General features: G+C 36.6%; 1 protein-coding gene across 1 annotated transcript in view; it reads left to right on the plus strand.

Annotated features, from left to right (window-relative positions):
* The window catches only part of LOC102870725 (centrosomal protein kizuna-like), a 342,509-nt gene that overhangs the window by 128,462 nt on the left and 200,435 nt on the right, over positions 1–13,612 (plus strand). Inside the window, exons 5-6 of the mRNA XM_006895665.1 lie at positions 2,684–3,329; positions 4,095–4,413. Coding sequence (XP_006895727.1) covers positions 2,684–3,329; positions 4,095–4,413 — 965 coding nt within the window. The remainder of the gene's footprint in view (positions 1–2,683; positions 3,330–4,094; positions 4,414–13,612) is intronic.

A 13,612-nucleotide genomic window follows, 5' to 3' on the forward strand; every position in this document is an offset into this window, starting at 1 on the left:
AATCGGGATGGGTGTGTCAGAGGCAGTGTGATTGGCACAGGATAGAGCAGGGTTTAGGGCTGTTGTACATAGGGTCGCTATGAGTCGCAAATGACTCCACGGCACATAACAACAACAACAACAACATCAATCCCTGAAAATTAAAACTAATTCGTAATGACAAAACATGTTTTGTGTTTTGCAGCATGATTTGTAGTAACAGAAATATGTTTTTGCAACCAGAGTGCTTCTTAGAGGCAAGATCCGTGAAGGTTTGTCTTAAGTATTTGGGGGCTGGTTTTTGGAAAAAGACATCCTGTCTGGAAAGGTGAAAGGTCAGAGAGAAAGAGAGTAAGACTTTTAACGAGATGAATTGACATGTTATTGTAGTAACAATAGGCTTGAGCGTGGAGGAAATCATGAGGATAGCTCAGAATAGGCAAGAATCTGATATTTTTTTTTCTTATTGTAATTATAACAAAAGTTTATAGAAAGTTTGGGGGGTTCTTATTCATTTCTGCACATTTTTCTCCCTCTTCCCTTCCCTCCCCTTTCCCCAGTTCACTTTGCAATGGACCTCTTGTACCAAATTGTTGTCATACAAAATAATGTTCATGTAGTCCTTTCAGACTTTCTTCCCTTCATCTGTTCAAGTGCAGTGTTCATTATCTATCCATTCTTTTCTTATTCTCCCTCCCACTTCCCCATGTCAGTCTTAGTTTATAACAGTGATGCTATACAGTATTTTTCCTTTTGTGACTGAGACATTTCACTCAGCATAATGTCTTCCAGACTCACCCATGTTGTGAATGTTAAAATTCCATTGAGTGATTTTTTTTTTTCTTCATAGAGTTCTTGTGAGTTCTCGTTGACTAGGTGACAGACTCCTAACCCAACCTAACATGATGTTGAGTACAAAGGCAGTTTCTGTTCCTGGTAAATTGTGAGTATCTACCTGTTTTTGTTGTTGTTGTTAGGTGCCATCTATTTGACTACAACTCATAGCAAACCTATGAACAACACATTGAAATCTTGCCCTATCCTGTGCCATCCTCACAAATCTCCACCATGCTCAAGTGCATTGTTGTAGTTACTGTGTCAATGCATCTTGTTGAGGATGTTCCTTTCTTTTGCTGACCTTCTACTTTTCCAAGCATAATGTCTTTTTTCAATGGCTAGTGTCTCCTGATACCATGTCCAATGTATGTGAGATGAAGTTTAACCATTCTTGCTTCCAAAGATCACCCTACTTGCACTTGCTCCAAGGCAGATTTGTGCCTTTCACAGACTATAGTATAGTCAGTAATTTTTGCCAGCACCACAAGTCAAAGGCTTCAGTTCTTTGATCTTCCTTATTCGTTGTCCAACTTTCTCATGCCTATGAAGAAATTGAAACTGTAGGTGTAAGAAGTCTTCTTGAGTTCTGTGAGTCATTCTAGAAAATCATCAAACTCACCTGGGGCAGTGACAGCCAGCAGAAAGACTAAATGTTGCCAATTTTGTGAGGCTAGAAAGACAGTCTTAACTTGTGGATATCCAGATTTAGCTGGCTAGAATCAGACGAGCAAAGTTGTGGCTGGTATCAAGATGATAAAAATGAAAAATGGGGTTATCTTCCTATTTCAGAAAGTAGTTTTATATCAGTTATTATTAAGCTGGTTATGAATACATCTCTCCATCTCCTCATAGTTCTGTCTCTGAAATAAATGCTACTGTGAATGTAGAAATACTGTTTCATTTGGAAGGGAATCACCTAGCTTACTAAAAGCACTTGGTGATTTTTGTTTCTGGTTTGTTTCCTACTTTGTGACCTTGATCGAGCCATAGAAGCAGCTCCTTCTACTTTTCTCTCTTTTTCTAAAGGAAGAGATCAAGCCTATTTTATCCACAGACATACTGATAAATTAAAATTATTTTAAGTGCCTTTAAAGTTACCTGATGATGTTCAGGAGAAAATGAATATTTTTATTTGTTATTGGACATGATACCTGTCTGTGATACATTATATTTTAATGTTCTTGTGAAGGTGACTATTGGAAGGATCTTTTATGTTATACAGGGTTCTGGTGGTATAGTAGATAGTGAGTTGCACTGCCAACTCAAAGGCCACATTCTGTGTGCTGAGAGAGAAAGGTGATTCCATGTGATTTACTGTTTCTGAAAGCCCACTATAGGGTCAGCTATGAGTTAGTTATGACTGGTGACAATGAGTTAGAATTAGTTTATCTTACACATAATAATAAAAAAGGGTTTTGAAACCCCCATAAACCTTTCCACATTTCTCTTTTTAAAAAAATGAATGTCTTTAACCATATATACTTAATTTTATGAAACAATATTTTCCTAAAATTAATTAATATGGACAGTACTGTTATGTGTTGTTGTTGTGTGTCTTTGAGTCAGAACTGACTCTTACCTAACTCTCCCACAGGTTTTCAGAGGCTGTAAATCACATGGGAGGAGATTGCCAGTTTTTCTTTTTAGGAGGTACTAGTAGACTCGAACCATGGGCCTTTGGTATGGCAGTTCAGTGCTTTAACACTGAACCACCAGAGCTTCCTGTTTTGTATAGAATTCCATAAATTGAATAAAATGTGGTAGATCATGATTTCATTTGTTACATTTTTAATTTCATTTAACTTTTGAATATATGATAATTGTCCACATACAATAGATGTAACGCACATCTGTTTTGGTATTATAGGTTGCAATCCAGGAAGGAATTAACTCGGGGACAGTCGTGTCAAGAAGATTGTATCAACCAGCAACAATCTTTATGGGCTACCAAATGTCAGCCATCTCACATATTGAAGATTTCAATATAGAGCAGAGATCTACCCAACCCACAAAGAAGTTCTCAATTCCTGACCCACATACATGCCAACAGACAGCTCAGAGTGCTATTGTGATAGACAGCTGTGTAGTACAAACTAATAGTGACACACAGTGCTTAAATAAGTCTGACAAAATAGATTGGAAGGCACCTCTTCAGATTGGTGAGGAAATGCCTGTCACAGCCAGTGTATTGTCTGAGCAGGAAAAACCTCATTGTTTGGAGACAGGAAGCAACATACGTTATGGCAAGAGTAATTTATCTGAAAGCAAAAAGTCTGCTGAACTTCATTCTTCGTTACTAGAAAGATTACCTCCACAGAACAGAACCACTGATGTAAAATGTGACAGTTGTTACAGATCAGAGGGATCAGAGGAAGAAATACTGACACAGGAACATATTGAAGTCAAGGAAGAAACAGCTGGACCGCCAGTCTCCCAGTTATCTGTGTCAGAATACTGTGAATCTGAAAATAAGTGTACTCAAGAGAACCATTCTGCGTGGGAAGGTTTCTTAGGTGGGAGGAGAGGCTGAGTTTGTTTGCTAGTGTTTGATAATTCAGCTTTAGAGCAGTCTTATTCTTATATAAAGATAAAATACACCCTCTGGGTTATTTCCCCCTCTCTGTTTAAAAACAAAGTAAATAAATCTTGGTAACTTTGCCAAAAAAATTCCAGTCTAGTGAGGTCCTTTTCATTTCTTTATTGGGTAGGGTGGGGCTAAAGTGAAAATACACATAGCAAAACCCAGTCTCTTTCAGCAGATAGTTTTGATTCAGGATTTGAAGAGTAATTTAGGGGAGTAGTTTCGGGGACTACTGCAGCCTCAGTAGTTCCAGTAAGTCAATATTCGTTACTGACTTTATTCTTTTCTGAATTAGAAGTTCTGTACCACATTTCTCTGATTCTATCAGGATAAATTTAGTATATCTTAATCAGAGGGTTCAGTCATGGTAGCCATATACTATCTTATTCTTTTTTGTAAGTAGATGAGGCAAGGTAGTGATTCTAAGAAACAATTAATCCCATAATCGTCTTTCTCCTCTGACTCTGGTATTCCTTCTTTATTGTTTCAGAATGGACATTTAAATGAATTCTTAAATGAAAATATTTTTTAAAGCAAATTACCTGGTTTTTAAATTCACTGTTATATCTTAAAACTATTTTTAAATACTGTAATTGTGGACTATTTGTAACTGAAGAGGGATTCTGCCCTATAGGTACCTTATCTTTCCTCAGTTCTGAAATCACTGATCAGTAATCCATTCATACTGTTCTCACAGATCACCATCCTTATAAAGACCCAAAGTCACAGACATCTTCCAGAAGAATGAAGGAAGATGTGAAAGTGGAGAGTTCAAGCAGCAGCAGTGACCTCACAGTTTCTGTGAGTGAAGATGATCTGATTTTCAAGAGTCCAGAACCACAGCTAAATCTGTGTGACAAGGTGGAGAGAGAAAATGGAATAAAAGCCATAGAACTAATCCATTCCAGGCAAGAAGGAGATGTCCAGTTTACCAAAAAAAAGAATTGTATTTTCGAAATCCTAAATTCTCCTGAGTCAAGAAAGGAATCTTCCTCTACTAACTCACCAACAAGAAAGTAAGCCATTCTGTTTTTCTTTTCTTGCTGTTATATTTTTAATTGTAGACTTTTCATCTATGAAAAGAAAAGTTTCTTAAATCTTAAAAGTAGCTTTTTAAGTAAGGTCTAGTGTTCTTTTTCTTTCCTAAGTGTCTGAATATTGTTGAATCTTCATAATTAGGTAGTTAATTACATTCTACCCTATAGTTGAGCCATTTAAAATATATGACTCCATTTTGAAGTTATAGTAACAGAATATAGCAAGTAGTTTCAAGTTATTACAAATTCAGTTTTAAAGACTAATAGCTTAGTTATATAACTAGTTTCCTTAATTCTTAGATGGCACAGTGTCATTTTTTTTTCAGTTCATTACATATAACTTACTAGATGGCTTAGTGGTAAGGAATTGCACTGCCAAAGCAAAGATACATGGTTTGAATCCACCAGCTGCTCTGCAAGGGAAAGATGAGCAGTGTCCTCCTATGTGATTTAATGTCTGAAAACCTACTGGAAGGTCAGCTCTGAGTTGGTTTTGACTTGACAGCACACAGTAACATAAACAGTTGTATATCTAAACCGCATTCTTATGAATATAAATGTTAACATCTTAGTATATTTTGTTGTTGTTGTTGTTATGTGCCGTTGAGTCGTTTGCGACTCATAGCGACCCTATGTACAACAGCCCTAAACCGTGCTCTATCCTGTGCCAATCTCACTGCCTCCGACAAACCCATCCCAATTACCCCAGTCACTGAATCAATCCACCTCATAGAGGGTCTTCCCCTCCTGCGCTGTCCCTCCACTGTACCCGGCATGATGTCCCTCTCCAAAGACCTGTCTCTCCTTACAACATGTCCAAAGTATGTCAGACGAAGCCCCAGAATCCTTGCCTCCAAGGAGCAGCCTGGTTTAATCCTCTCTACGATGAATCTCTTTGTTTTCTTGGCTGTCCATGGTACATTCAGTACCCTTCTCCAGCACCACAGCTCAAAAGCATCCACTCTCCTTCTATCCTCCCTAGTGATTGTCCAGCTCTCTGATGCATAACAAGTGATTGCAAAAACCATGGCCTGTATCAGGCGGACCTTAGTCTCCAGAGAGACACTGTTGCTCTTGAGTATTTTGGAGAGGTCCTTAACCACAGACTTTCCCATCGCAATACAATTAGTAGTGTAAATTAAGGATGCCTAAAATGTTGCTGCTGTTAAGTGTCTTCTTGTTGGCTCCAAGTCATTGTAGTTCTATGGATGATAACAGAATGAAACCCTGAGTTACAATACCAATTTTTAAAATACTAACAGTCCACTCATGTTGCAAGATTTAAGCCCACTTTCCAGAGTAAGACAGATTAAGAAAAAAGAATCCTCATTAATTACTTCCAAAAATTAGCCAATGAAACTTTATGCATCACAATAGAATGTTGTCTTTTGTTGTTATTAGCTGCCATTTAGTTCACTGTAGCTCATAGTGAGCCTGTGTATAGCAGAAAGAAGCCCTACTCAGGCCTGTGCCATCCTTATGGTCTCTGTTGTGCTTATGCTCATTCATGCAGTCACTGTGTCCATCCATCTTGTTCAAGGTGGCCTTTTCTTTCACTGAATCTCTAGTTTCCGAAGCATTATTTCTTTTTCCAGGGGATTTGGTTCTTCTGATAATATACTCAGAATATGTGAGAGGAAGCTTCACCATCTTTGCTTATAAGGAACATACAGATTGCACTTCTTCCAAGACAACTGTATTTGTTCTTTTGACAGTCCCTAATATATTCAGTATTCTTAGGGAGCTCTGGTGGCCTAGTGGCAAGAAGCTGTGCTGTAATCCCAAAGGCATGTGGTTCGAGGACACCAGCTGCTCCATGGGAAAAGGATGGACACTCTCCTCCCTTGCAGTTCACTGCCTCTGAAAACACGCTGCAGGGTCAGTTATGACCTCCATAGAGTTTCTACTCTATGGTACACAACAACAACAATTCTTCAACAATACCACAATTCAGAAGCATCAGATCTTTGGTCTACCATACTGGTTGTCACACAGTTATGAAGCAATCAAGAATACCATGGCATGGATCAGGTGTACTTAAGTGTCAGCCTTGCTCAATAGCACTTTAAAGAGTTGCATGACAGAAGATTTGTCCAATGTAATACTTTGTTATCTTGCCTTGTACTTCTATTGGTATTTATTGTGGATCCAAGTAAAAAGAAACATTAATAACGTAATTCTTCTCTTCATTTTGTACTTGGTCCAGTTGTGAGAAATGTATTTTCTTGATGTAGCCTATTGTCATGTCCTTTTGTCAAGCCAAAATCCAGAAACTTTGGTTTGGTGGCTAATTGGAGGAAAAAACGCAGAAGGAGTTTCAAGAGGCTTAAACATCACTTTTATTCTGGTTTATGCAGACTGTAAGGAAGAGGCATGCTGTATACCTCCAAGCCCTCCTCCAGCCCCAGGCGAAGTTTTCCACCAAGTTCTTATAGTGTTGAAGACAAAGGCCTTCTGCCATATCTTATCAACTTTATGCACCTGAGCAGTTACACTTAGCTATACATAATACTGATTCAGCAGAACAGTACTGTACTTGCTCAAACTTGGCAGTGTTTAGCCTAAATCTACCTGGAGTATATACAACATGTTGTTGTTATGTGCTGTCAAGTTAATGACAATGCCTAGCGACCCTGTGAACACTGTCAATCCATCTCATCCAGAGTCTTTTCCTTCTGCATTGTCCCTCCACCCTTCCAAGCATGATATCCTTCTCCAAGGATTAGTCCCTGCTGGCAATATACCAAAAGTATGTGAGATGGAGTTTCAAAATCCTTGTCCTCAATACATTGTTGTTGTTGAGTATCACAGAATAGGAACTAACCAATAGTTGACCCTCCAGCATATTCTCAGAGGCAGTAATTGCAAAGATCATGGCCTGGATCAGATGCACCCTAGTCTCTAGACTGACATTGTTGCTTCTCAGTACTCTGGACAGATCCTTGATAGCAATTTATGTAATGCAGTTCATCTTTTGATTTTCTGATTGCTGGTGCCAAAAGTGTTGATTGTGGAGCCAAACAAGCTGTAACTGTTAACAACCTCAATCTCTTCTCCATCATCATGGTGCTGCCAGTTGGCCCAATGGTGAGAATCTTTGTCTTCTTGATGTTGAGCTTCAATCTATATTGAAGACTACAGTCCTTCGCCTTCTGCAGCAAGCACTTCAGGTCTTCCTAAGTTTCAACAAGCAAAGTTGTGGTATTTGCATATCCAGTATGCTTGTCATGTATATGGAGTACATAACAGTATTCTACACTCATACTAAAGTTGTAGTTGTTGAGCTTCAATAAATGCTTCTAATCTTTTTTTGTTTTCTGTCAATGTGATTGTGTAATCTGTATTTCCAAAGTTGTTGATAGGTGGCATCCATTCTGCTGATGAGTAGATGCCACCTTCTTGTAATCCAGCTTCTGAAATTATTAGCTCAGCATACAGGTTAAATAGATATGAAGAAAGGATACAACCCTGAAAAACATATTTCCTGATTTTACACCATGCAGTAATCCCTTGTTCTATTTGAAGAACTATTTCTTGGTCTGTGTACAGGTTCTGCATTAGCACAATTAAGTGTTCTGGAATTTCTATAGTTCCTAATGTTAGCCATAATTCATTATGATCCACACAATTGGATGCCTTTGAATAGTCAATAAAATACAAATAAAAAATCTTCTGGTTTTCCATGCTTTCAGCCAGGATCCATCTGACATCAACATTCTGACTCTCATTCTCTTCTGAATACAACTTGAATTTCTAGTCTCTTCTGAATCCAAATTGAATTTCTGCCTTTTCTGAATCCAGCTAGAATTGCTGGCAGTTCTTTGTCTGTATACTGCTTTAACCATTAAAAAATTCCCTTCAGCAAGATTTTCCTTGTGTCATTTTAATGTGGACTTCTCATAGCATCATTTCTTTGGCTCTTTCCCCCCCTCACCCTGCCTCACTCCACTGGGTTTTAATATATGCAGTTAATGCTGTTTTTTCCTACCTGTTACTAATATGGCAGGGCATTTATGCCACTCTTCAGAGTATCATGACCTATCCATGGTGTACAGGGCAAGATCATGGCTAAGAAAAATGGAACTACATGTGTGTTTGGTTTTGAGTGTTTCATTATGTTGAAGTTATCTGTAAGAAAATTTTGTTTCTCTTTCATGGATATTAAATTTGAAAGGTAAGTTTTTTTTTTAAATTTTGGAATCTTTTACCTAATATAAAACTCAAGCTGGGCTGGAAAAACTCACCACAAAATGGTACACGCTTTACTCAAAATCTTTATTTCCTCTTTTAAGATTGTGCATTGATCACTCTCTATTTCTCTTAAAATGAAACCTTTTTGCAGAATTTTTGATAGGTTTCCATTTCACTTCACCCATCAATTCTTGCATCCCTCAATTCTCCCAGACACATCTTGGACAGATACTAGACATAAATTATAAGTCCAGTTTCCTCACAGCATGAATTTCAAGTAAAATAAGTAATAAAAGAGGAAAATATTTATTCTTCATTTTTATTCATATTGCATATATTATGATCACATTCTACCACTTTTGTACTTTATGTTTGCCATCTTTTGAGCATTTTTCAAACTGCTTTCCCAGATGAATTGATATTGTTCTTTTCTTATTTCTTCTACCCTTCATCTCCCTTCTTTATCAGTTCCTTAGACAAAAGAACTTTGTATTTTTTTAAAGTATAAGGCACCTGTTAAGTGTTAGTTCACATTATTTTGCTCTTCAGCTCTTTTATGTCAGCAGCTCTTCCTTTTGCTTTGGCTTCTTGATGCTCTTAGTGCAGTATTCCAAATCTCTTCTCACATCCATTTTGGTTTTTACTTTCTGCTCAGTCTTTGTAATGACCTGTTCCTCTCTTCATAGGTGATATCCTCATGTCATCCCACAACTCAGCTGGTTCAATCACTGGTGTTCCATGGTTCAAATACATGATTTTTAAAAATAAGATTGAAAGTTCTATATTTTACACAAAAATATATTTTAGAAATGTCAGAAATCTGCATTTAAGTTAAATAACAAGGTCATTAAGTTGACATCTATTAAACTACTTTCCTTTTTCAAGAACTATATTGCTATATATTTCATCCCTTTCTGATTTTCAGAAGAAATAATCAGAAGTAACTAAACAAAATAGCTTTAGAAAAATTATGCATTGCATATATAAATAAGCATAGTGATAAAACATCTTCAAAATTATAGAAAATATAGGGATTTTAGTAGACAAAATTACCTTTCATTTTTCTCTAAATTATAGTGCATATAAGAGAGAATTGTTAAAATAGCATTACTTTTTTTTTCATTTGGCATAGACTCAAGATCATATTTTGGTTCTTGTGGACTTTGTTATTTGGTCTGAGGATGACTTCAGGGTTTAAGTTTTTGGGTTTTTTTCTTATTGTATTCTTTTTTGGATATTTTATTGGTTTTCATATAATAATTCCTTTACATTATTTTCCATTAATATACATTGGATTTTATATAATCTTTCATTTACATTATGTTTCATGTAATCATTCATATACGTTCTATTTTAATGGTTTGCTTACAAAGTTTTGCATACATTGTGTTTCAAACTATTCTTCATTAATATTACGTTTCATACAATCATTCTCATGTTTATATTTTATAAAATTAATCACCATTGGACCTTGCTCTTCATTACTCGGTCTTTTTGCCTAGATCCTTCCCATTTGCTTACCCCCCTCTCTCCATCTACCAAGCTGTGCAGCCCTGTGGTTTCACCCCTACCTTTCCTCCGCCCTCCACTCCTCTCTTTCCCCTGCTTGAGTTCCTGTACATGTTTTACTAGTTATTCTTCTATTTTTACAATAATGGTCTTATGCATTATTTGTTCTTATGAGACTGTGTTAGTTCACTAAGCATTATGCTCTCCATCCACTCCCAAGCTAATGTAGTACTTTTCTAAATCATTGCTCCTGAGTGTTGCATAGTATTCCATTGCAACTATACCACAATTTCTCAATCCATTCTGTTGTGGTTGGACATTTGGGTTGTTTCTGAGTTCTTGTGGCACTGAATAACACTGCAGTGAACATTGGTGTACAAATGGCAGTTTGTGTCTCAGTACTGATTTCCTTCAGGTCTATTACTAGTAGCGGAGTAGCAAGGTCATATGTAATTTTTTTTGTACAATTTTATGAGGAAATAACAAACTGTCTTCCAGAGTGGTTGCACCATTTTACAATCCCACCAACAGTGTATGAGAGTTCCCACTTCTCCAACATATATTTCTTGCTGCCCTACTAAATTTGGCCACAGGTACTGGGTTGAGATGGTATCTCATTGTTGTTTTTATTGACAACATTTTTGTTGCCCGTGATTTTGAGCATTTCTTCATGTGTCTGTTCGCCACCTGAATGTCTTCCTCTGTGAATAGTCTTTCCATGTTATTTGCCCCATTTTGTAATTTGGTTATTGTTTTTCTTCTGGTGGTCAAGGAGTATTCTATAAACTTTGTTATGAGACCCTTGTCTGAAAGGTATTGCCAAGTATTTGTTCCCAGTCGGTAGGCTTTCTTTTCATCCTGATGGGAAAAGTTTTTGATAAGCACAGAAATTTAATCTTTAGAAGGTTCCATTCATAAATTTTATCCTCTTCCAGTTATATATTTTTGCCTATATTTGACAGTCTCTATACCGTAAGATAAGCTTTCTAAGCTTGGTCCCAACAAACTTAAGTCCCAATGAACTTAAGGTTTTGGAATTTACTCTCAGATCTCTGATGCACCTTGAGTTGATTTTTACGTATGGTGTGAAATGTGGATCCTGTTTCAGCTTTCTGCAGGTCAAAATCCAGTTTTCCCAGCACCAATTGTTGAAGAAGTTGTCATTTCCCCATTTGATAGGTTTTATTTTCTTGTTGATTATCAGTTGACCATAGATAGCTGGGTCCGTTTCTGGGTTCTTGATTCTGTTTCATTGGTCTGTGTGCCTGTTGTTGTACCAGTACTATGCTGTTTGATTACTACTGCTGTGTAGTACGTTTTGAGGTCAGGGAATAACATGCCTCCTACTTTATTTTTGTTTTTCAGAAGTTCTTTGCTTATTCAGGGTCTCTTTCTTCTCCAAATCAATTTCTACAATTTCCCTTTTGATCTCCTTGAAAAATGAACTTGGTATCTGGATTAGGATTGCATTGAACATGTAGATTGCTTTTTAGTAGGATTGTCATTTTTGTAATATTGAGTTTTCCTGTCCATGAACAGGGCACATTTTTCCATTATCCTTAGGTCTTTTATATTGTCTTGCTGAAATGATCTGTAGTTTTCTTTGTACAGATCTTTTGTACCTCTAGTTAGGTTCACTTTCAAGTATCTCAGTTTGTGGTTGTCTATTGTAAATGGCATTGCTTTCTTAGTTTTCTTCTCTGTGTTTTCTTTGTTACTATAGAGGAATCACCACTGATTTTTGCATCTTGATCTTGTATCCTGCAGCCCTACTAGACTGGTCCACTAGTTCTAACAGTTTTTTGTTGTTGTTGACTCCTAGTGGTTTTCTGTGTGCACTATCATATCATCTAGATATAACAACAGTTTAACTGTCTCTTTGACGATCTGGATACATTTTATTTCCTTCTCTTGTTGTATTGCCCTAGCAAGTACTTCCAATACAATATTGAATAGAAGTGGTAATGGTGGGAATCCTTGTCTGGTCCCTGTTTGCAACGAAAATACTTTTAGTCTTTCTCCATTGAAAATTATATTTGCTCTTGGTTTTGCATATATTATTCCAAATTTGCTGAGTGTATTAATCGGGAAAGTATGTTAGATTTATCAAATGCACTTTCTTCATCAATTGCTAAGATTATATGGTTCTTTTTATTTGCTTTGTGAATGTGGTGAATTACGTTGATTGTTTTTCTTGTGTTGAACCATCCTTGCATACCTCTAATGAGTACCACTTGGTCATGATGAATTATTTTTTTGATGTGCTTTTATGTTCTGTTGACTAGGATTTTGTTAAGGATTTTTACACCTATGAGAGGTATATATTTACACCTATGAGAGGTATATATTTTTCTTGTTTGGTATTATCTTTGCCAGGTTTTGTTATTGGAGTTATGCTTGCTTTGTAGAATGTCTCTTGGAGTAGTCCTTCTTTTTCTATTTTTTAAAAATAATCGAAGTAGAGTGGGTGATATTTCTCTGAATGTTTGGTAGAATTCAGCCATGAAACCATCTGGCCAAGGATTTTTTTGTGGGGGAATTTTTTTATGACTTGCTCAATTTCTTCTTTTGTGATAGGTCTGTTCAACTGTTCTACATATGACCGTTTCAAACTCAAAACATGAGTTTCAAGAAATTGTCCATTTCCTCTAAGTTTTCAAATTTATCAGAGTATAACTTTTCATGATATTCTGTTATTACAGATTTAATTTCCTCTGGATCTCTTGTGATATCACCACTGTCATTAATTAACTAAGCTATTAGTGTCTTCTAGTTTTCTTCTGTTAAAGTTGCTGATGGCTGTCAATTTTATTAATCCTTTCAAAAAACCAACTTCTGGTTTTATAAATTGTTTCAATTGTTTGTGTGTTTTGGTTTGTATTTCCCCCCCACCCCCATCTCGTTGATTTCAGCTCTTGTTCTTATAATTTCCTTTCTTCTGGAGGTTGTGGTGTTAGATTGTTGTTCTTTTCTTTTTGATAAAGATGTTGAGTTAGATCATTAAATTTGCCTCTTTCTTAATTTTCTATGTATTTGCCTATTGCTATGAACTGGCTCCTGATGAGTGCCTTAGCTACATCCCAGAGGTTTTGATATGTTGTATTTTCATTATCACTTGTGTGTAGAAAGTTTTTCTTTCATTCTTTATTTCTTTTTTTTTATGTTGGCAGATCCATATTTTTTTTTTATTTAGGTTGTTTATTTTTCATTTCAGTGAACATCTACAGAGATTTTGGAATTCCATTCATTCATTGTTGCACCCTTCTCCCCTCCCACCCCTCCCCACCAGCTCTCTTCCCCCTCCGGAGGAAAAAAAAATCCTTCATTAGTATACAATTCCCACGTCCCTTCCCCCCACCCCCCACCCCAGTACACTTCTCTATGCAACCTTAATTCTGGATTCCTGTGCTAACCATAATACTCAATCGTATATCAGTTCCAATCTGTTCTTTCCCTCATCTGTTTCAATATACATAAT

The sequence above is a fragment of the Elephantulus edwardii genome, unplaced genomic scaffold (assembly GCF_000299155.1).
Source record: "Elephantulus edwardii isolate Elephantulus edwardi_28Jun2011 unplaced genomic scaffold, EleEdw1.0 scaffold00172, whole genome shotgun sequence".
In the NCBI taxonomy this organism is placed as follows: domain Eukaryota; kingdom Metazoa; phylum Chordata; class Mammalia; order Macroscelidea; family Macroscelididae; genus Elephantulus; species Elephantulus edwardii.